The sequence below is a fragment of the Saccopteryx leptura genome, chromosome 2 (genome assembly GCF_036850995.1).
Source record: "Saccopteryx leptura isolate mSacLep1 chromosome 2, mSacLep1_pri_phased_curated, whole genome shotgun sequence".
NCBI classification, from domain to species: Eukaryota; Metazoa; Chordata; class Mammalia; order Chiroptera; family Emballonuridae; genus Saccopteryx; species Saccopteryx leptura.
The window spans coordinates 287,298,293-287,319,377 of NC_089504.1; the positions used below are offsets into that span (position 1 = coordinate 287,298,293).

At 47.6% G+C, this 21,085-nt stretch overlaps 3 protein-coding genes and 1 non-coding gene across 5 annotated transcripts; 1 reads left to right on the plus strand and 3 right to left on the minus strand.

Annotated features, from left to right (window-relative positions):
• Positions 1 to 6,220: 6,220 nt before the first annotated feature.
• Positions 6,221 to 6,939, minus strand: LENEP (lens epithelial protein). The gene is made up of 2 exons (XM_066362334.1): positions 6,672 to 6,939; positions 6,221 to 6,588 (listed from the first exon to the last, which is right to left on the minus strand). Exon 1 carries the CDS (start codon positions 6,904 to 6,906, stop codon positions 6,721 to 6,723), a length of 186 nt encoding a protein of 61 aa, XP_066218431.1. The 5' UTR covers positions 6,907 to 6,939; the 3' UTR covers positions 6,221 to 6,588; positions 6,672 to 6,720.
• A 456-nt stretch (positions 6,940 to 7,395) lies between these two features.
• On the minus strand, positions 7,396 to 13,351 carry FLAD1 (flavin adenine dinucleotide synthetase 1). 2 transcript variants are annotated; one of them, XM_066362333.1, is made up of 8 exons: positions 13,284 to 13,351; positions 12,620 to 12,844; positions 10,486 to 11,230; positions 9,708 to 9,855; positions 9,149 to 9,247; positions 8,878 to 9,067; positions 7,718 to 7,791; positions 7,396 to 7,619 (listed from the first exon to the last, which is right to left on the minus strand). In XM_066362333.1, exons 2-8 carry the CDS (start codon positions 12,698 to 12,700, stop codon positions 7,484 to 7,486), a joined length of 1,473 nt encoding a protein of 490 aa, XP_066218430.1. In that variant the 5' UTR covers positions 12,701 to 12,844; positions 13,284 to 13,351; the 3' UTR covers positions 7,396 to 7,483. The 2 variants fall into 2 exon arrangements, with proteins under 2 accessions (XP_066218430.1, XP_066218429.1); XM_066362332.1 differs by lacking the exon at positions 13,284 to 13,351 and having other exon boundaries at positions 8,913 to 9,067; positions 12,620 to 12,838.
• Positions 13,352 to 16,745: 3,394 nt separating this feature from the next.
• CKS1B (CDC28 protein kinase regulatory subunit 1B) lies at positions 16,746 to 20,842 on the minus strand. The gene is made up of 3 exons (XM_066362338.1): positions 20,707 to 20,842; positions 18,576 to 18,703; positions 16,746 to 17,541 (listed from the first exon to the last, which is right to left on the minus strand). The coding sequence occupies exons 1-3, from the start codon at positions 20,763 to 20,765 to the stop codon at positions 17,489 to 17,491; spliced, it is 240 nt and encodes a 79-aa protein (XP_066218435.1). The 5' UTR covers positions 20,766 to 20,842; the 3' UTR covers positions 16,746 to 17,488.
• TRNAV-AAC (transfer RNA valine (anticodon AAC)) lies at positions 17,952 to 18,027 on the plus strand. The gene has a single exon. It is a non-coding gene; the product is annotated as a tRNA-Val (tRNA).
• Positions 20,843 to 21,085: the final 243 nt, after the last annotated feature.

The following is a 21,085-nucleotide window of genomic DNA, read 5'->3' on the forward strand; positions in this document are numbered from 1 at the left end:
TGTAACTATAAAATCCCATTTATTGTTCGTGGTTACTCAGACCACTTCACTATGCTCCCTCCCTTTCACCTGACTTTCATACACCACTTAGGGTCTTATATCCTACGAAATCAGCTGGGAATCCTGGTGTCAGGCCGCTCCTCCACCTCAGGACATCACCCTTGGGGGTCTTTTCCAGCTCTACCTTGTTTCCTTCCCTATTTTACCCCGCCCGTTTCCCTACCCCTTGTGGCCACTAGAGGGCCGTAGGGCACAGGGGGGTAGGTGAAATCTTATCTAATCCCTATTTTGGCACTTTGCTTCTCTTTACCCCCTTCCCTGTACATTATTACTAACCCCATAACCTTTGAGCGAGTTCTTTTTTTTTTTTTTAATTTCTTTATTTTTTACAGAGACAGTGAGTGAGTCCGAGAGAGGGATAGACAGGGACAGACAGACAGGAACGGAGAGAGATGAGAAGCATCGCATCAGTTTTTCATTGCGAGACCTTAGTTGTTCATTGATTGCTTTCTCATATGTGCCTTGACCGCGGGCCTTCCGCAGACTGAGTAACCCCTTGCTGGAGCCAGCGACCTTGGGTTCAAGCTGGTGGGCTTTTCCTCAAACCAGATGAGCCCGCACTCAAGCTGGTGACCTCGGGGTCTTGAACCCGAGTCCTCTGCATCCCAGTCCGACGCTCTATCCACTGCATCACCGCCAGGTCAGGTAAGCTCAGGTTTTGAGTATCCAAACTACTCTCTCAAGAACTCACTCAAGCCTGACCAGGCGGTGGCGCAGTGGATAGAGCGTCGGACTGGGATGTGGAGGACTCAGGGTCGAGACCCCGAGGTTGCCAGCTTGAGTGCGGGCTCCTCTGGTTTGAGCAAGGCTCACCAGCTTGGACCCAAGGTCGCTGGCTCGAGCAAGGGGTCACTCAATCTGCTGTAGTTCCCGGGTCAAGGCACATATGAGAAATCAATCAGGCCCTGGCCGGTTTGCTCAGTGGTAGAGCGTTGGCCTGGCGTGCAGGAGTCCCGGGTTCGATTCCCAGCCAGGGCACACAGGAGAAGCGCCCATCTGCTTCTCCACCCCTCCCCCTCCCCTTTCTCTCTGTCTCTCTCTCTCCCTCCCGCAGCCAGGGCTCCATTGGAGCAAAGTTGGCCTGGGCGCTGGAGGTGGCTCTATGGCCTCTGCCTCAGGTGCTAGAATGGCTCTGGTTGCAACAGAGCAACGCCCCAGATGGGCAGAGCATCGCCCCCTGGTGGGCATGCTGGGTGGATCCTGGTCGGGGGCATGCGGGAGTCTGACTGCCTCCCTGTTTCTAACTTCAGAAAAATACAAAAATAAAAATAAAAATAAAAAATAAAAAAAGAAATCAATCAATGAACTAAGGAGCTGCAACGACGAATTGATGTTTCTCATCTCTCTCCCTTCCTGTCTGTCTATCTCTCTCTTTGACTCTCCCTGTCTCTGCCACAAAAACAAACAAACAAAAACCCACAAAAAACCTGAGCTTACTAAACAAAACAAAGCCCCGAGTTTACACCCTGGCTGGATGGCTTGGTTGGTAGAACATCCTCTGGACATGCAAAGATTGTGGGTTGGGTCCCTGGTAAGGGCATATACAGGATCACTGTTTCTGTCTCTTTCTCTCTCTTTCTGTCTCTTTCTCTCTCTCCCATCCTATCTCGCTAAAATCAATAAAAACAAACAAACAACAACAAACCCGAGTTTACTCTCATTGGAAAGAGAGCATTGCAGGAAAGCTGCCGCATCTCTTTTTTGTCCTAGAGGAGTGGGAAGTGTAGACCAAGGAACCATCTCCTGGCCTGTGTGGATTAGGTGAAAATGAGGAAACTGAGGCCCCCAAATGATGTCGGGAAACCAAGAACAAGGGGAGCTTAGGGGTGAGGTGGAAGTTGGTAAGCATGGGATGGGCGCAGAATGGGGGTAGCAGTCCCCTCCACAATTTTTTTTTTTTTTGCCTGGCCCTGCTTCCCAGGTCACCTAGGCCACCATCCCTAGCACCAGTTCAGAAGAGGAAGGCAAGCTAATAGAAAGAAGCCCTGAATTTGAGATGAGAAAATCTGATTTACTAATGAACTACCCTACCACAGTGTGCTGTGGGTATGACCTTGGATGGGTCACTTTACCTCTCAGGGCCTGTTTCTTTCACTGTTAAAATGGGATAATTACCTCTGTTTTGTCTCCTTTTGAAGGACTTTTGTAAGGCTCAAAGCACTCTGTAGTGTGAAAAGGGTTCTTAAAATGATATATGAGGTTTTTGTTATTCTCCCCATACCTCTCAGTCTTGCCACATTCAGGGCTCTTTTTTCAGCTTTGACCACTCTCCTTGGGCCACTGGACATCTCTATGCCTCTCCTTCAGCTCCTCATTACAGGTCCCACCACAGGCCTTAGCCTTGGGCCCTTACTTCCTCCACCTACCACTTTCCCAGTGGTCTTTGCCCTGGGACAAAGACATCCCCTCCCTTGGCCAAGACCCTCATGCTCAGAACTCTCAGACTCCAGGATCTACCTCCGGGCACAGCTCAGCTTGGTGGGAGTGGGGCCTAAGAAAGGAAAAGGAGGCAGAAGGCCAGGGAAGGGCTGGAGCTGGCCAGGAAAGAAACAGGTTATGAGCCCCAATTCAGATAGATAAATTCTGTGTCTGCCTCCACCACTAAGCTCTCTCTAGTTGGATTTAGAACCTTAACCCTCCTCATTTATGTGCCCTGGGATGAGGGTGGGGCTCTGAAGGTACCAGGCAAGAGCACTGACCTGCATTTTGTGGCTGCCTAAAGAGGCGTGCTGAGCTGCCAGGGATAAGATATAATCTTGAGTTGTAGTACTACACTGCCACAAAAAAGAATGAGCAGGCTGTAAATGTACTGATGTGGAATCCTGTACAAGATATTTTAAGGGAAAAAGCAAGATATAGAACCATAAAAAAGGCCTGACCTGTGGTGGCGCAGTGGATAAAGTGTCGACCTGGAAATGCTGAGGTCACCGGTTCGAAACCCTGGGCTTGCCTGGTCAAGGCACATATGGGAATTGATGCTTCCAGCTCCTCCCCCCTTCTCTCTCTCCTCTCTCTCCCTCTCTGTCTCTCCCTCTCTCTCTCCTCTCTAAAAATGAATAATAAAAAAAATTTAAAAAAAAGTTTAATAAAAAATTAAAAAAAAAAAAAGAACCATAAAAAAAAAAAAGATATAGAACCATGAGTAGAGTATGTCATCAACTAAATGAATTAAGTGTATGCAGAATCTGGCCCCTTCTCACCACTGCTATTACTGTAAGCCTGCTACAAGCCAACAACATGGCTGTCCTGGATTGTGTCCATTACTACCTAATAGGTCTCTCTTCTGCTACCTTTTTCTCCTTAAGTCTATTTTTAACACAGCAGCCAGTGTGAGCCTTTTAAATAAAAAATCAGTTCATGCTCAACACCCAGCAATAACTCCTCATAAAATCTCAAATTCTTATCATGGTTCACTAGTCCCCCCATCCCTCCCCTGACCCCCCACCTCTGACCTGCCTCCACTTACATCTCTTGTTAAACCTTTTCTTTTTTTCATAGCACCTATGACCTAATAATATCTCTATATATTTTATTTTTGTGTGACTTAAGCAGAGAGAGAGACAGATAGGGACAGTCAGACAGGAAGGGCGAGAGATGAGAAGCATCAATCCTTCGTTGCAGCTCCTTAGTTATTCATTGGTTGCTTTCTCATATGTGCCTTGATGGGGTGGGCTACAGCAGAGTGAGTGACCCCTTGCTCAAGCTAGTAACCTTGGGCTCAAGCCATCATGTATATGATCCCATGCTCAAGCCAGCAACTCTGCACTCAAGCCAGAAGGGCCCGCGCTCAAGCTGGGACCTCGGGGTTTCGAACCTGGGTCCTCCGCGTTCCAGTCCGACGTTCTATCCACTGCGCCACCACCTGGTCAGGCTCTATATTTATTTTTTATGTTTATATTTTATTTTCTGTATCCACCCACCAGAATATTAGGTTCACCAGTATAGGGATCTCTCTCTCTTTTTTTTTACAGGGACAGAGAGAGAGTCAGAGATAGGGATAGACAGGGACAGACAGACAGGAACGGAGAGAGATGAGAAGCATCGCATCAGTTTTTCATTGCGAGACCTTAGTTGTTCATTGATTGCTTTCTCATATGTGCCTTCACCACAGGCCTTCAGCAGACCAAGTAACCTCTTGCTCGAGCCAGCAACCTTGGGTCCAAGCTGGTGAGCTTTTGCTCAAAGCAGATGAGCCCACGCTCAAGCTGGCGACCTCGGGGTCTTGAACCTGGGTCCTCTGCATCCCAGTCTGACGCTCTAACCACTGCGCCACCGCCTGGTCAGGCGGGATCTATTTTACTCAGTGCTCTATTCAAGGCACCCATATTGGTATATACTAGTGGATGCTCAATAGTATTTGTTAAGGCCTGGCCAGATAGTTCAGTTGGTTACAGCATCGGCCCAAAGCACATAAGTTGCCAGTTTGATTCCTGGTCAGGGCACATACAGGAACAGATTGATGTTCCTGTCTCTGTCTGTCTCCCTTCCTCTCTAAAAATCAATAAAATAAACATGAAAAAAATATATTTGTTAAGTGAATGAATATACTATGCATGGACTATCTTTATAATGCTAAGAAACCGGTAACCATAGTTACCTCCAGGGATGAGAGCTGGGGGCTAGGGAATAGGTATAGAAGGGAGCTTTACCTTTTACTATCAAAATTATTTACTTTCAGCATATGTTACTTTTACAAAAAGAAAAATAAGCCTGATTAGTGGTGGTGCAGTGGATAGAGCACCAATCTGGAATGCTGAGGACTCAGGTTTGAAATCCTGAGGTTGCCGGTTTGAACATGGTCTCATCTGGCTTGAGCGCAGGGTTGCCAACCTGAGTGTGAGATTATCAACATAATCCTATGGTTGCTGGCTTGAGCCCAAGGTCATTGGCTTGAGCAAGGGGTCACTCACTCAGTTGGAGCCCCCCCCCCCATCAAGGCATGTATGAGAAGCAATCCATGAACAATTAAAGTGCTGCAACTACGAGTTGATACTTCTCATCAACTGTCTGTCTGTCTGTCTGTCTGTCTCTCTCTCTGAAAAATTAAATAGCCTGACCAGGTGGTACAATGAATAGAGCATCAACTTGGGATGCTGAGGACCCAGGTTTAAAACCCTGATGTTGCCAGCTTGAGCACGGGGCTCACCAGCTTGAGTGCAAGATCACCAACTTGAGTGTGGGATCATACACATGACCCCATAGTCACTGGCTTTAAGCCCGGGCTTGAGCAAGGGGTCACTGGCTCAGCTGGAGCCCCCTGGTCAGGGCACATATGAAAAAGCAATCAATGAACAACCACAGTGCCACAACTACAAGTTGATACTTCTCATCTCCCTGCCTGCCTGCCTGCCTGCCTCTCTCTCTTTTGCTAAAAATAAATAAATAAATAAAATAAAAATAAAGTAAACCTGGAGAAAAAGCAGTTAACCAAGAAGAAGGCTGAGGAAGAGCCAGCTCCTGGGAGAAAAGGGAGGGACCCATATACCATCCCCAGGCCAGTTCCCCAGGAGAGAAATGGGAAGCAATAATTGGGCTCCAAGAAGGGCCAGGGTATGAGAGGCTATGATCGGGGGGACCCTATAGCTGGCTCTGATGTTGTAGGGGGCTGTGAATGGGTATGTCAATAAGCATGAGTAAGCATGAGCAAGATGATGTAAATGGTCATGTGTACCTACCACTGGGAGTAATTCAGGGAAAGCAATTGCTGGTGCCAGCCAGGGGCAAGTGAAGGGTTGATTCTGCTCCTTCTGGCTGTTGTGTCCCGTGATAAGCCTGAGGAACCTGTGTGCCCACATAGGTGCATTTTCCTTGCAACTTTGTGAGCTGGAGGAGCAGGGCCCTTACTTCCTCCATGAGCTGGGGAGTAGGGCTTTCCCCCAAAATTCTCAGAGGCAAAAATTGGCAAGACCAGTTCTTCTATTTGGGTTCCCATCCTAATGCACAGGGCCTCACAGAAGACCCCACCCAAACTGGACCCCTCCCTACCCACAAGGTGGGAACAACTTGGCCTTTCCATCCTTCCCACTCAGGTATTAGTGAGTCAGGAAACCTGGCGTTCAGTCTGTTTCATAGAGGACAACCTCCTTCCCTCCCTGGTCAGCACCCTGGCTCCAAGACCCTTCCAGTGATGACTTTTACTGATTTTTCTTTAGACATTGGGAACTTTGGCCTTAAGGCCTATTTATTTTATATATAGTTCAGTGACTTTCAGAGATATTAGGGGCAGCCCATTCCTGCCACTAAGAGAGTATGGTAAGATCAACCATCCGGGCTGGTGGGCTCACTGTGCCAGGTTTGGAGGAGTGCCAGGTCCTACTGCAGTCTTATTGGGGTCCTAGCCAGCAGGCCAAGGTCCTGTGCACCAGCAGTTCACCAGAGGTGGGGTTTGGGAATGGAGGCCCAGAGACAAGGCAAGTCTGAGAGACGGCACCAACTCAAAGCAGGATCCACACTTCACTCGTTGTTTGTGGCCCATCCTTGGTCCAGTGCAGCTGGCGCCAGGAGTCTTGATGGGGGTTGGGCTGGGCACTAAAGAAGAGAATAGGAAGCTGAGAGACAGGCTCTACCACAGAAACTGCAGTCATGCCTCCTGTTTGCCCTATCCCGCTCACCAGAGGGACGCCAGCCGTGGTGCTGGCAGGATGCAGCTCCCTGCTGCCTTTAATCCAGCAGCTCCTTCACACACCAGCAGCAGAGGAGGATATAGGCAACTTCCTTTAGGGTGCGCTCCAGGCCTTCCCACCTAGTGCCCATCTTTACAACAGGCACTCGGAGCCCAGCGTCTCGCAGGGCCCCTCTGAGGGAGAAGGGCAAGGCCTGGGCTAGGGGCTGTGTTCGGGCCTGCATGTGGGCAGCAGCTCTGAGGGTGTGGGAGATGCCTCCGGTGCCTTTTATCAGCAGTGTCCCCACCCCCTCAGGCCTCATGACTACAGGGACAAAGGCCCCAGGGTCTAACAGGGAAGGTTCTGGGCCTGAGAATGGGCTGAGTCAGCCCCTGTGCACAGTGGTGGAGGCGGGGTTGGGTTAGGAGGAGGAGGACTTGGCCATTCCATCTTTCATCCTCCACAGCCAGGCCAGCTCAGCTTCCCTCCTCTAGCCTGAGCCTAGAAATCTCGGGTGCCCTGCTTGGTTGCTGGTACCCCCAGTGGTTAGCACAATTCCCTGCTCCCACCCTCTGGTGGGCTCCTGCCCAGTTCAGCATTCAGTCAGAATCACCACTAAGAGCTCCTTGCCAGCCCCTCAGAGTGAGAACTGCCAGCTCAGAACTGGTAGGGCCTGGCCCACTCTGCTTTTCCCATCCCCCTGGGAGCAGGAAGACACAGCCACAGCAACAGGCACAAGAGAAGAGAGGCACAGTTTATTGAGAGGTTATACCGCAGGGCAGCCTCCTTCTCTTCCTCCTGGAGTGGGCAAGAGTGGGAGGTCACTTGCGGGAGTTCCGCTCTTCCTCTTCGTTCTCAAGTAGGTAGGCTGGACGGTAGGTGGGCTGTCCTCCTGGGCCCAGGTACTTCAGGGCTGGATTCTGCACAGTGTTCTCCTGGCTCCCCAGTGATGTGTAGCTGGAGCCGGGAGAATAGAGGGCAAGTGTGTGGTGGGGTGGCTCCCTATCTCAGCACCCACACGTTTCCCCATACCTATTCTCTTCCAGCACCCTTACCCTTGGTCATACAGGATACAGTACGGGACAAACAGCTGACGTAGAAAGTCCCAGATGTCTCTGTAGGTCCAGTCCTGGGAGGTCAGAGTCAGAGAAGAGTCACAAATAATGCCCTCTCCTACTCTACCCTCTGCTGCCTGGGAAAGGGGCCGTTCAGGGCTCTTCTGCTACCTTGGCCACTGAGGACCTGCTATCTTATTCGCTGGTACATCTTGCTCTGTGTAGGCCAAACAATAAGAAAGAGAAACTTCATCCTGTGCCCTTTCCATTTCCAATCCACCCTCCACTGGCATGATAGGGAGGGGCTATATTTGTGTCAGTCACAGCTGGCCAGAACTTTCTGCAATGTGAAATGTTCTCTTTCTGTGCTATCTAACATGGTGGGTCCTTGAAATGTGGCTAGTTTAACTGAAGAACTAAATTTTAAATTGGGTTTAATTTTTAAAATTGATATAATTCACATGCCATTAAAATTCATCCTTTAAAAATATTCATCCTTTTGCCTGACCAGGCAGTGGCGCAGTGGATAGAGCGTCAGACTGGGATGCGGAGGACCCAGGTTCAAGACCCTGAGGTCACCAGCTTGAGCACAGGCTCATCTGGTTTGAGCAAAAAAGCTCACCAGCTTGAGCCCAAGGTCGCTGGCTTGAGCAAGGGGTTACTCGGTCTGCTCTAGCCCCACGGTCAAGGCACATATGAGAAAGCAATCAATGAACAACTAAAGGGACACAACAAAAAACTGATGATTGATGCTTCTCATCTCTCTCCGTTCCTGTCTGTCTGTCCCTATCTATTCCTCTGACTGTCTCTGTAAAAAAAAAAAAATCATCCTTTTAAAATACATAAGTCAGTGTTCTAGTCATTTGTATTTCATTTTAATTATGATTTGAATGTAAATAAATGACTAATGACTACCATATTGGATAGTACAGGTCTAGGTCACTGTTCTGTCCATAGTGAAAAAGCATAATGCCTGCTACTGAATTAATGCTCAATAAATACTTGTCAAAAGGCTGAATGAACAAACAGCACAGCCTTCCTTGGATGACGGGGATCCTTCATCCAAGCCCCAGGCTTCAATGTCCCCACCTCAGGAGGCCAGGGTGCAACGACTGATAGGGGACATGAGCCTGAAAGCAGGAAGTCCTCTTCCACATTACCAGCAGTGGGTTGATGCGCATGAATGTGGGCCAGCCTGGGTCGGTGGGGCTGAAGGGGCTGAGGCTGCAGGAGTAGGGGTCTGTGCGGCGGGTGCCCATCAAGGCGGCCTCCAGCTGGGGGTACCGTGCCTGCAGCTGGCTCAGGGCTTGCTTCATGTCACCCTCAGCCTCCAGCACCTGCAGATTGTACCTGAGAAAGGGGGAGGCCTGGGAGTCATGAACGAGCACTGCCAAGTCCCTTTTGGAGCCCAAACCTCCAGGCCCCTAGTACCTCTTGATGGTATCCTGTAGAAACTGCTCCAGCTCAGGGAAAGGGGAGATGCTGCGGATATATAGGATCTGGAGGGGTTCTCGAGTATCAGGGTGCTTCCTGGGGAGGGGAGAAACCACAGGCTTGCCAGCATGGGCAGGGAAATGCCCTCCAGAGAGTCTGTATTGTTCTCTTTGGCCTCTGGGATGCATATCTTCCCTTCTTCCTCTTTCTTGGTCTTTCCCACACATCAGTACCTACATCCTCTGGAAGCCCGCGCAGATCTCTTACCTCTTAAATCTGGAGTATATATCCTGTTTCAGGTAAGTAAATCTCACCTCCTCAACAGGAACAGGACCTCCCTGTGGTCAGGGATGGTGGCCTGCACATCCACCCCGAGGGCCAGATGCTCAATAATATGGTGGGGGAAGGGAACCGAGAGGTCACTGTGGGTACCTCCTTCTCCAACCCGACTCAGACACCAGTTTTTCTCCTTGCTTCCTAGGATGGGGAACTAGAGGATGGGGCAGATCCAGTATCTTGGTATCTCTGGGGTTTTGCCTCCAGGGGATAGGCTCACCTCTGCACAGCCGCGTGGAAGAGGTGCAGGAGGGCAGTGCAGTCCTTGCCTCCATTGAAGCCCACACAGAGCTGGGTGAGGTTGTATCGAGCCAAGGCAGTCTCGATGATATGCAGGGCACCTGCCACCTTTTTCCCCAGAGAAGACCCTGCCAGACAGATAGGGAAGAGGCCATCAGACAGACATATATGGATGTCAAAAGGCAGTGGGGACCATTATACCCTTGCTTAAAACCCTTCAATATCTTCCCAGTGTTCCCAGGATGAAGTTCAGATTCCTTCTGCTCCGTGACTGTCATTCAGCCACACATCTCAGTGTCTCCCCTCCCGGGTCCTAGTTTCTTTCCATTCTCCTAAACCTCCTGCTGCTTCCTTCTAAGCCCTCTCTCATACTGTGTGCTCTTGTCCCACTCCTGGTCTGGCCAAATCCTTATCACGCAGCTTATATGTCACTTGCCCAAAGCCTTCTTTGACCCCAGATCAAGGCCGAGCTTCTTGCTGTGTAGTCCTTCATTACCGACATCTCATGCATGATTGCCTGTTTAACACCTACCTTTCCTGGCCCATACAATAGGGTATACATTTGTCCTGTTGAGCTACCTCCCCAAGCCCCAACACAGTGCTGGTGAAAGTGGGTACTCAATCAATATTTATTGAAAGAATGAGTGAATCAACTGTAGCTATCCTCTATCTTCTTCTGGATTTTTGGGAAGCCTCCAACAACCCTTAGATTCCTGGGACCTAGGGTAGCACCTGTGATTTGGTGCCTATGCCCCTACCTGATTTGGCAAGTTTGTATACAGCCTCACTGGCCTTCTCCATGGCATTGGGTATGTAGGGGACCAATGATCCTTGAGGCAGACGGGCAGTCAGGTAAGCTAGGCATTCCTCCAGAGGCCCTTCTTCCTCTGAGTCCAGTGTCAGCTTCACCTGATAGTAGTTGCTGCCCCAGTCAGGGTAGGAACCAAGGCCAAGCCTGTGTCCAAAGTGGGCCTGGGCCTCAGCCAGGATGGGGGCAATAGAGGCCTCGTCAGCTGCCACATACAGCTCCCGCAAGTGGAACTGAACAGCTGAGTTTTGAAACAACCCCTTCAGCCCCTCCAGCACCCGCCGTAGCAGCTCTGGAATGCCTGGGAAGAGGTAGACGTTGCGGACCGAGACCAGTGGGAATCTGAAGGGGTGGCCTGTGTGAGGATCTGTCCCGTAATGCAGGCGGGCAGAGGAGGGCACCAGTGACAGCTTCTCCCAGCCCTCCCTTCCTAGGGCTTTTATGGCTGCTTCCAGCTCAGGGTGTGGCTTGAGCTCATCCCCAAAGGCCTGTGCTACTGCTTCAAAGGTCACATCATCATGAGTGGGACCAATGCCCCCTGCCGTGAGGACGTGGGTGAAGCGGTTGGAAAAAGAGGTGACCTCAGCAGCAATGGTGGCTACCTCATCGGGTACAACAGAGACTCGGCACACCTGGACCCCCAGGGAGCGCAGTGTCCGGCACAGGAAGTAGGTGTTGGTGTCCTGAGTATGTCCCTGGGAGATTGGAGATGGAGAAGATGAGAGTGTTATTGTTATGGGATAAAGGGCAAAGGGGGCAGGGATGAAAGCTGTATCCGCCTGATGATGGGGCACTGTTCTCTGGGGGATACCATCTCAGGCTGCTAAGAATTCTGGACTGAGCACAAGAGTGGGAAGATCCATGTGAACGGAGTCAGGGATGATGTGATATCCCTTGGGCCTCTTTCTCTGCACTGTGATTTTGACCTCATCTATGCTTATAAATTCAATTATCAATTCTATGTGGACAACTCCTCTACATCCTCACCAACCAAGACAGTCTCAGTTTCCTGACTCCAAGTGCCTATGGGGCATCATCACCCTATCCCTGGCTCTCAATGGCATCCCAAGACACTGTCCATAGCTAGTGGCCTCTTCATGCTGTCAACTCCACTTCTGAAATGTCTCCCCATCTGCTCTCTTCTCTGTCCCTACTGCCACCAAGTAGGTTCTTGGCACCTTTCACCTGGACAGTTGCAACAGCACCCTGGCCAGGCTCCCAGCCTCCAGCCACAGTGCTCTCTCTGCCTGGTGCCTTCTGAATACCCTTCCTAATATGTCACTGTGATTGCATCACTCTTGGGTTCAAAAGCCATTTGTTGTTTCCAACCACATATAGAATAAAGTTCAAATTCTTTTGTAGAATATTTGAGGTTGTCTGTCCACGGTGTGTATGCAATCTCCTTTTCCAGCTCCATCTCCACTACTGCTCTACAGGGTTAAGGGAGTAAGAGATAATCAGGTTGGAAGTCCATCTACTACTTCCTAGCTGTGTTACCTTGGGAAAGTTTCTCAACCTCTCTGAGCCTTAGTCTCATAATCTATTAAGATTTATAATAAAGTACCAGTCTCATGATGTTGTTGTGAGGATTATTAAAATCACATGTGATGTAATAAGCCCATTGTCAGGTTCTAGTAAGCACTTCAAAAAATAGGTATCACTATTTACTATTACAAACCTGATACCTACCATGACTTCCCTGAAGAATTTCTCTTCTAGTAATTTCCTTCTATCTCATTTATCTACTCTGCTGAGTGCTTTGGATCATTTCCCAGTTTAGCTGGATTTAAGTTTTAAATAATACATGCACCTGTACTTCCTTTACATGCTGGATTCCTTGTCATTTATGTGAAGCCCCTCCTCATACTATACTGCTTGGCAAATTGTAGGGACTTTATGTACTATAAAATTTTCAACAGAGTAATTGAAAGACTGAGGGTCACTTTTCATCCACCATATTGGACTCAATCCAGGATCCTACTGCAGCAAGGAAGCCCCACCCTGGTTCATCCTCCCTCAACACAACGTGAAGACTCTTAAGGACAGAACACCCCACTCTCCCCCCTCTTCTGTCCCAGACACACCTTGAGGATCTCATCTCCAACAATGATGATGCCCGCTGTCACGCTGCGCCCTGGGGGAGGTTCAGAAGCCCTAGATGCCATTGTCCTGCCTTCTCTGCCCCACTGCAAGGCCCTCCAGTAGCCACCCAGACCCCCAAATAGGGGTCGCCAGGACGGGAGTCCCGCCAGATCTAAAGGGCACTGGGGGCCATAGCCTGGGAACAGGGGGTCCGGGGTTGAGGGAACCTGGAGGAACCAGAAAGTACAATGGGGGAGAGCAGGAGTGCATGATCTTCCTCACCAAGCCCTAGATGCCTCTTTAATAAACATGTTCTCAAACCCCGGCCCCTGCCTCTTTAAATGTCTTCTAAGCTTAGCTCTTGTCTTCTTAAAATGTCATGCTCTCCCAAGCAGCTACCACTTTTCATGTCTTGTGTCCGTAGAGCTCTGCTCCTCGGGTCTGCTTTATCTTGCGCACCTGCACCTTTAAATGTCTCTTCTCTTTGGGGCATCTGTCCCTTTAATATCTACCTGTTCCTGGAGTTTGGCCTCTTTAAATGCGTTTCCTCCCTCCATCCCGATCAGAATTCAGCCGCTTTCTTCTGCAGATTTCCGCACTCTTTCTAGCCCGGAATCCCTTCTCTCCTACCATTCTTCCTACTACAGATTTTTCTCATGTTCTCACCTGCTTTTGACTCCTTCGGCAATTCTTTTCCTCTCTCCTTTCCTTCTGTCCCAGGGCAGCTTCCGTACTTGCAGTCCCGCCCTAGTCCTAGACTTACCTCATATTAATTGGTCATTTGGCTGTCGCTCAGACTACTTCCACGGGTCCATTGGTGAAGCCAACTGTCGCTCGCGAGCCTTAACTAGAGGGCGGGAGCAGTGCTGGGTCATTATTAGCGACAACCACGTGGTCACCCCTCACCCGGAATTGTAGAGGCCAGGATCTGGTATTTGTGGATATGGATGTAGGGGTGGGGGTGTGGGGTGGTGGCAGAAAGGCTGCGGCGCGAAAGGAGTGGTTGTTGGAGGTACTCTAAAGATTTTTAGGTGCTCCTTTTTGCTGCTGGAAATAAAGGGAAACTTGACAGTAACCTGTGTTCTGTATTCAGATTCTTGGGTGCATGGTTGTTTTCATTAACCATGACTCTGTTAGAGACTAAGGGATTATGGTATACTGCTACTGGTATCAGAAGGGATTTGACACTGTAGCAGATGTAAGTTGGAGGGACAACAAGAATAATTATCAGCATTGCCTGTGAGGTAGGAAGATCCTGGAGGTGGGTTTTTAGTGTGTAGAACTTTCATTTGTCTCTGATATAAATGATAAAGCAAATTACTAAACCTCTGATAAAAACCTTTACCCCACCTTGCTCCAGGTAGTGCTTAGTTTAAACATCACCCCTCCCATTTATTGCTCTCACAGCTACAAGTGAGGGCAGCAGCCAGGGAGTGCCATGTGTCCACTTTAGACTACTCTCCTAACTTACATCATTGTAACTTCTCATTTCGGTTGCGTTAGGTCTAAAAGTGCTTCTCAAACCTTAATGTTCATACTAATCATCTGGGTACCTTGGGTGGGGCCTCACATGCATTTAACAAGCTCTCAAGTCATGCTGATGCTACTGGTCTATGGACTTTGTTTTCTGTAGTAAAGGTTTTTTTAAATTTTTTTATTTTTTAAAGATTTTATTTATTCATTATAGAGAGGGGAGGGGGGGAGGAGCAGGAAGCATCAACTCCCATATTTGCCTTGACCAGGCAAGCCCAGGGTTTTGAACCAGCAACCTCAGTGTTTCCAGAATGATGCTTTATACACTGCGCCACCACAGGTCAGGCAAAGTTTTTGTTTGTTTGTTTTTTGTTGTTGTTGTTTTTGTATTTTTCTGAAGTTGGAAACGGGGAGGCAGTCAGACAGACTCCCGCATGTGCCTGACTGGGATCCACCCGGCATGCCCACCAGGGGGCGTTGCTCTGTTGCAACCAGAGCCATTCTAGCGCCTGAGGCAGAGGCCATAGAGCCATCCTGGGCGACAGGGCCAACCTTGCTCCAATGGAGCCCTGGCTGTAGGAGGGGAAGAGAGAGACAGAGAGGAAGGAGAGGGGGAGGGGTGGAGAAGCAGATGGGCGCTTCTCCTGTGTGTGCTGGCCGGGAATCGAACCTGGGACTCTTGCACGCCAGGCCAACGCTCTACCACTGAGCCAACTGGCCAGGGCCTCTGTAGTAAAGGTTTAAAATTCATTCACCATTTGGACCACACCTGGACAAATTTGACTTCTAAAAACCTTCTAAGATAGATATGCCTGTTTTACAGATGGGCCACAGGCTTAGAAAGGTGAAGGGATCCCACAAAACAAAGTGAATAGTAGATCCAGGCTTTAGACCAGCGGTTCTCAACCTGTGGGTCGCGACCCCGGCGGTTGAGAACCGCTGCTTTGACCATTTGTTCTGAAGTAATAAACCCTGTTTTTCCAATTAAACTCAGCTCTAAAAAATAAAGTCCTAGAAAATAAAAATAAGTAAATAAATAAAAGTCGTATATGCCTAATGACATAGCCATGTGTTCTATTAGTAATGATGGTGATATTTTTGGGGGTGAAACCCTCCAAAACCCCAAATAGCTCTGGCCCAGTCCTTTACCAGTGGTTTCTCTTTTAAATTTTTATTTATTTATTTTTTACAGAGACAGAGTAAGAGAGAGGGATAGACAGGGACAGACAGACAGGAACAGAGAGAGATGAGAAGCATCAATCATTAGTTTTTCATTGCGCATTGCAACACCTTAGTTGTTCATTGATTGCTTTCTCACATGTGCCTTGACCCCGGGCCTTCAGCAGACCAAACTATCCCTTGCTGGAGCCAGCGACCTTGGGTCCAAGCTGGTGAGCCTTGCCCAAACCAGATGAGCCCGCACTCAAGCTGGCGAGCTCAGAGTCTTGAACCTGGGTCCTTCCACATCCCAGTCCGACGCTCTATCCACTGTGCCACCGCCTGGTCAGGCTATTATTATTTTTAAAAGATTTTATTTATTCATTTTAGAGAGAAGAGAGAGAGAAGGGGGAGCAGAGCAGGAAGCATCAACTCCCATATGTGCCTTGACCAGGCAAGCCCAGGGTTTTGAACTGGTGACCTCAGTGTTCCAGGTCGACACTTTATCCACTGCACCACCACAGGTCAGGCCTCTTCTGTTATTTTTAAAAGCAGAGGGTAAGCTGTTATGATTTGGTGAAACTTTTTTTCCATTGATTTGAGAGATACATAAGCTTGCTGTTCAACTTCATTGTATAACCACTGATTGTGTCCTGTCTGGGGCTTGAACCAGTGACCTTGGGGTCAGGCTGGCACCCTCAGCACTCCAGAAGAATGCTCTCTGCTCTATCCACTGTGACACCAGCTAGGGCTGTGAAATGTTTTCTTGAACAGCTAGTTTGCACTTGTTTTTTCAAAAAGTAGTGCTGTAATTATCTGCATAACAATGCTTAAAATCCCCACATCCAGGCTATATCCCAAGCCAATTAGGTCAATACCTCTTGGAATAATTTACTATCAAGTACTTTTTTTATATTATTTTTTTTATTGTTTTTAGAGGAGAGAAAAAGGTAGGGGTGAAGGAGGGGAGAAGCAAGAAGCATCAACTTGTAGTTGGTTCCTTGTATGTGCTTTGACCTGGCAAGGCAGGGGCTTTAAACCAGTGACCTCAGCATTCCAGGTCAAAGCTTTATCCATTGCATCACCACAGGCCAGACATGATCAAGTACTTTTAAAACTACCCAGGTGATTCCAATGCTCAGCCAAAGTGAGAACCTCTGAAAACAACCCCAACAGGCCTTAGGTGTGCCCGAGCCTTAGGCCTGGCAGGAAGTGGAGCATACTAGCAGCCTCTGGCTGAGTCTCCTCCCCCATTTAACCTCATATGCCCTTCAAATATTGGGACGATATTAAAGGCAGTATCCCTGACTATGGGAAATAGTTCACTTGGTTTTTTTTAGATATTTATTCATTTTTAGACAGAGAGGAGAGAGAGAGAAAGAGAGAAGGGGGGAGGAGCAGAAAGCATCAACTCCAATGTGTGTCTTGACCAGGCAAGCCCAGGGTTTTGAACTGGTGCCTCAGCGTTCCAGGTCGACATTTTATCCACTGTGCCACCACAGGTCAGACAGTTCAGTTCTTTTGATGAGATGTTATACCTATATAACCTCTATCTTCCGCCAGAAGTTAGATCAGAATATAGTATTTCAGTAGATGTCTGACAGCCAAGTCTGTTTTTAAGATTAGATAGATTAAAACCAGTTACCTGAATGTGGAAATAAACCTCATTATGAACAAAAGTTTGAGCTTCATTATCTAACTGAAGGGCATATAATTAAAAACATGATATTGTCTGTGATGTTCATCCTGAGAGGGGGAAACACCTTTACAAATAGAGAATTAGATTGTAAAAAAACTTTCTCTTTAATCAAGGCTTTTAACATGAAAGAGATTTCTTGAATAAAATGGAAAGTTTCCAATACATTGAAACATAAATCACCATACGAACATCACCTGGCAGGAAAACAAAAAAATTTGATAATTTACAAATCCCTGTCACAGCCATGGTCTTATTCTCAGATGCTTCCTCCATCTGCCAAGTGTATTCTGCTGGATACAGAGCTCACCATGGTTTCTGGGGTCACACTCAGCAGAGGCTGCAGCCAAAGAGAACTGCTCTGGCTGGGCCGTGGTGCTGCTGGCTCTGCTCAAGAAGCAAAGCAGTCATGAGCACATTAAAACAGTGTATTTTAAACATCTTTAAATACCAAAGTGAGAAACAAGGCAACATGTTATCAGAAAGATGTTATCAAGTGAGGACAGCTGTGTAAAGCTTGAGGCTGAAAACTGGCTCATCAGCTTCATTTCTTTGTCTTCTTGGGCAGTGGCCTCCGGAACAGCAAGATGTGAGGTTCTGAAAGAGTGGGTGAAATCTAAGAGGAAAAACTCACACCATTCTATGCACAATCTATAGGTTATCCCACTCCCATTTCCCAGCTATCACCCATTCAAATCTTAGTAACTAAATTAAGATTTAAGAAAAAAAATGATTTAAGCACACGACCTTACAAGCAGAGCCATAAGCCAGGCTTGTCTGTCAAATATAGAATTGTTAATATCAGTTATTTTGTTATGTTTTTAAAGCCCTAAGGCATACTTTATTAGTTTCCCCTGACAACTTGGTGTCTGGTGTCTTACTAGGAAATACACTTTTCTTAGTTTATTTGGAACACACCCAAGAATTCTCTTTCTGATAGAAAATGAAACAAGGGCCATAACTTACTCTCCCAGGGTATATGTGACCTCAAAAAAAGAGTATCCTCTGCCCTGGCCAGTTGGCTCAGCGGTAGAGCGTCGGCCTAACGTGCAGAGGACCCGGGTTCGATTCCCGGCCAGGGCACACAGGAGAAGCGCCCATTTGCTTCTCCACCCCTCCGCCGTGCTTTCCTTTCTGTCTCTCTCTTCCCCTCCCGCAGCCAAGGCTCCATTGGAGCAAAGATGGCCCTGGCGCTGGGGATGGCTCTGTGGCCTCTGCCTCAGGCGCTAGAGTGGCTCTGGTCGCAACATGGCGACGCCCAGGATGGGCAGAGCATCGCCCCCTGGTGGGCAGAGCATCGCCCCATGGTGGGCGTGCCAGGTGGATCCCGGTCGGGCGCATGCGGGAGTCTGTCTGACTGTCTCTCCCTGTTTCCAGCTTCAGAAAAGTGCAAAAAAAAAAAAAAAAAATAATAATAATAAAAAAAAGAGTATCCTCTGATTGAATTATATATTAAAGATGGTTTTTCAGTGTCAGGTTGTCTGTTTTTGGTCACTCCAGTTTTTCTAGATGACTGGTGGAGTAGGAAACCAGTAAACCACCCAAACCTTTCCCTTATTTCTTTGGGTTATATGACCTATCATTCCCTCAGTGAAGCAGCCTCACGTGGTTCCTTCAGCCATTGCACCGACCTGGTTCATGGATCATATAATGGACCCATCCCTGACTCTGCTGAACACCAAGATTCCTCCATTCAGATTCAGACATCAAATGGGTTTTAGGGACCAGCTTGGCTATGTCCTTGGGCAACATGACATGCCTGTAACAGAAATATGGGAAGGTAGGAAATTTGTGTCAGTACTGGGTACAGTTTGTTATGCACGTGCCTGCATACAAAGCCTAGAGACAAATATAGAGAGAAACCAATTTCTGATGGCAGGGAGTTTAATAATCTGAAATTATTAAGGTTAGAGACAGGTAGAAATAAAAGCCAACATATGTAAAGCCTCACAAAAATATATTAAAAGGTCTTCTAGTTGATTGTCCTAAAAACAATGTAATGGGGGCCCCATAGCACACATGGTGTTATTAGAGGTATTTTTTTTTGTTTTTTTTTTTAGAGAGAGAGATGAGAAGCATCAACTCATAGTTGTGTCACTTTAGTTGTTTATTGATCACTTCTCACATGTGCCTTGACCACACTCAAGCTGGTGACCCTGCGCTCAAGCCAACAATCTTGGGTTTTTAACCTGGGACTTCAGCGTCCCAGGTCAACGCTCTATCCACTGTGCCACCGCTGGCCAAGCAAATTAAAGGTGGTTTTGAACAGGAATGGTAAGGGAAAGAAGTGATTTTTGTGAAGAGCCTATTATGGAGTGCTGTGGGAAAAAGCCATTACAAAGGATGAAATGTCAGTGACTTTGCCTTTAAAATCTGTTCTCAATTTCATTTTCCTAAATCTAAAGAGATGTGCCATGAGACTTCTTTTGGGAATCTGTGCTTTCCTAACCAAGAATAAAATCTCCTTTCATGGCCAAGAAATTATTACTCTGATTTGAATTGGGATAACCCAGATAGACTTCATCATGCTCAACAAAATGTACAGTAACAGATTTTTTCCCCTAAAGACGTAATATAATTCTAGTCTAAATATCTGAAAATAGCTCACATTCTACAAGTCCCTGGCACAAAGATTAGCTTAAATATCTAATTAGACAAAAACCAAACCAAAATCAAAACCGCACAAAAAAACAAAAGCCTTTTTTAAACCTAAATATCACTGCTAACACATCTTCCAGAGGATGAAACTCCTGACTTCTCCCTAGCCCTGCAATGTGTTATAAGCACATAATTTTAGACAGCTCAGTTCAGATATAAAGAGGCTGAGAAAAAGAAAGTTAACTGGGCCCAAGCAAAGAAAAAAAGAAAGTTAATTGGGCCTGAGGTCTTTTCCAAAGACCTGGCATACAGATGATTAACGTATTTATCAGCACACACGGAATTCTCCAGAGGGCCCAGAAGCCTGTATTAGGCTGGAGAAGAAACACAAGCAAGTTTCCATTTTATGGTCTCCAATTGAGAGACAAGATACAAACTAGGAAGTTGTTTTAACTATTACACTTAATACAATTAGTGGAACGCCAACATTTGTAGAAACCCCTGTCTTCTGTAATTCTTCAATAGAGCAAAGATCATGCTTATCCTTGCACTTTAGTAGAACACCTGAAACTTATAAGCACTCCAAAATTGTTTCCAATTCTTAAAGTATTTGAAGGGTATCGATTAGGTCCCTGTTAAGTCTTTTCTCAATGTTCCTGGACAGGTTTATTACATCCCAGTTCTTCGAAGAACCCTCCCTAAAAACAAGCCGGACAACCACGCCCCTTTCCATAAATTAGTGACACTCAGGCTCTCTAACTCCCTTTGCAATGAAGACGCAAGGAAAATTCGAGCTCCGCCTTTGCCGCCTTTCCCAGTTAGGTCCTGCGATTCTATGGTGTTGCTGGAAAGAATGCAAGTTCAACTTGCCAAATACTGTAAAGTTTAGAATGATCCAAGAACTCCAAAGGTGAAGGTGGTCTGCAAGCTAACAATCACACCGACATGCGCCTCTCCCAAAAGGTCTTACTCCAAATTCGCTACTTTGTTACTTTTACAATCACCGCCTACCCTTCGCGCATGCACTTTATGCTCTCAATAGCACCCCGTCCGGTTAATCTGCTGCGCATGCGCCGATTGTCTCTTCAGTCCCGGTTACTAGCTCCTCGTGCCCTGACTTGTCAAAGCTCACGACTTCGTTATGGCCCCCGCGCCGGCACTAACCGGTACTCGAACTCCTCGTCGTCGTATTTGTCCGAATAGTAAATTTGTTTGTGCGACATGACCGCTCTGTCTGAGGACCATCAGCCCCGCGCCGCCAACCTCCAAACAACTCCCAGCAGCACGCGCTCCCACCTTCTTTGGCCTCACTTTCAAACACGCCGCCTGGGCTTTCTATTGGTCCCTCCGGTTTAAGGCGGGATAACTCCATCTCCACGCCTCCCATTGGCTTAGATTTGCTTCTCGTCGACTCCTTATTGGAGCGTATTTCTTACGTTTTTCCAGAATGAGTTTAGGTCAAAAATAGCCCTCTTATTGGCTAGCACTGCTTCTGTTCATGTTCTCGCACTGCCATTGGCTAATTTGGTAAAGTGGGACGGGT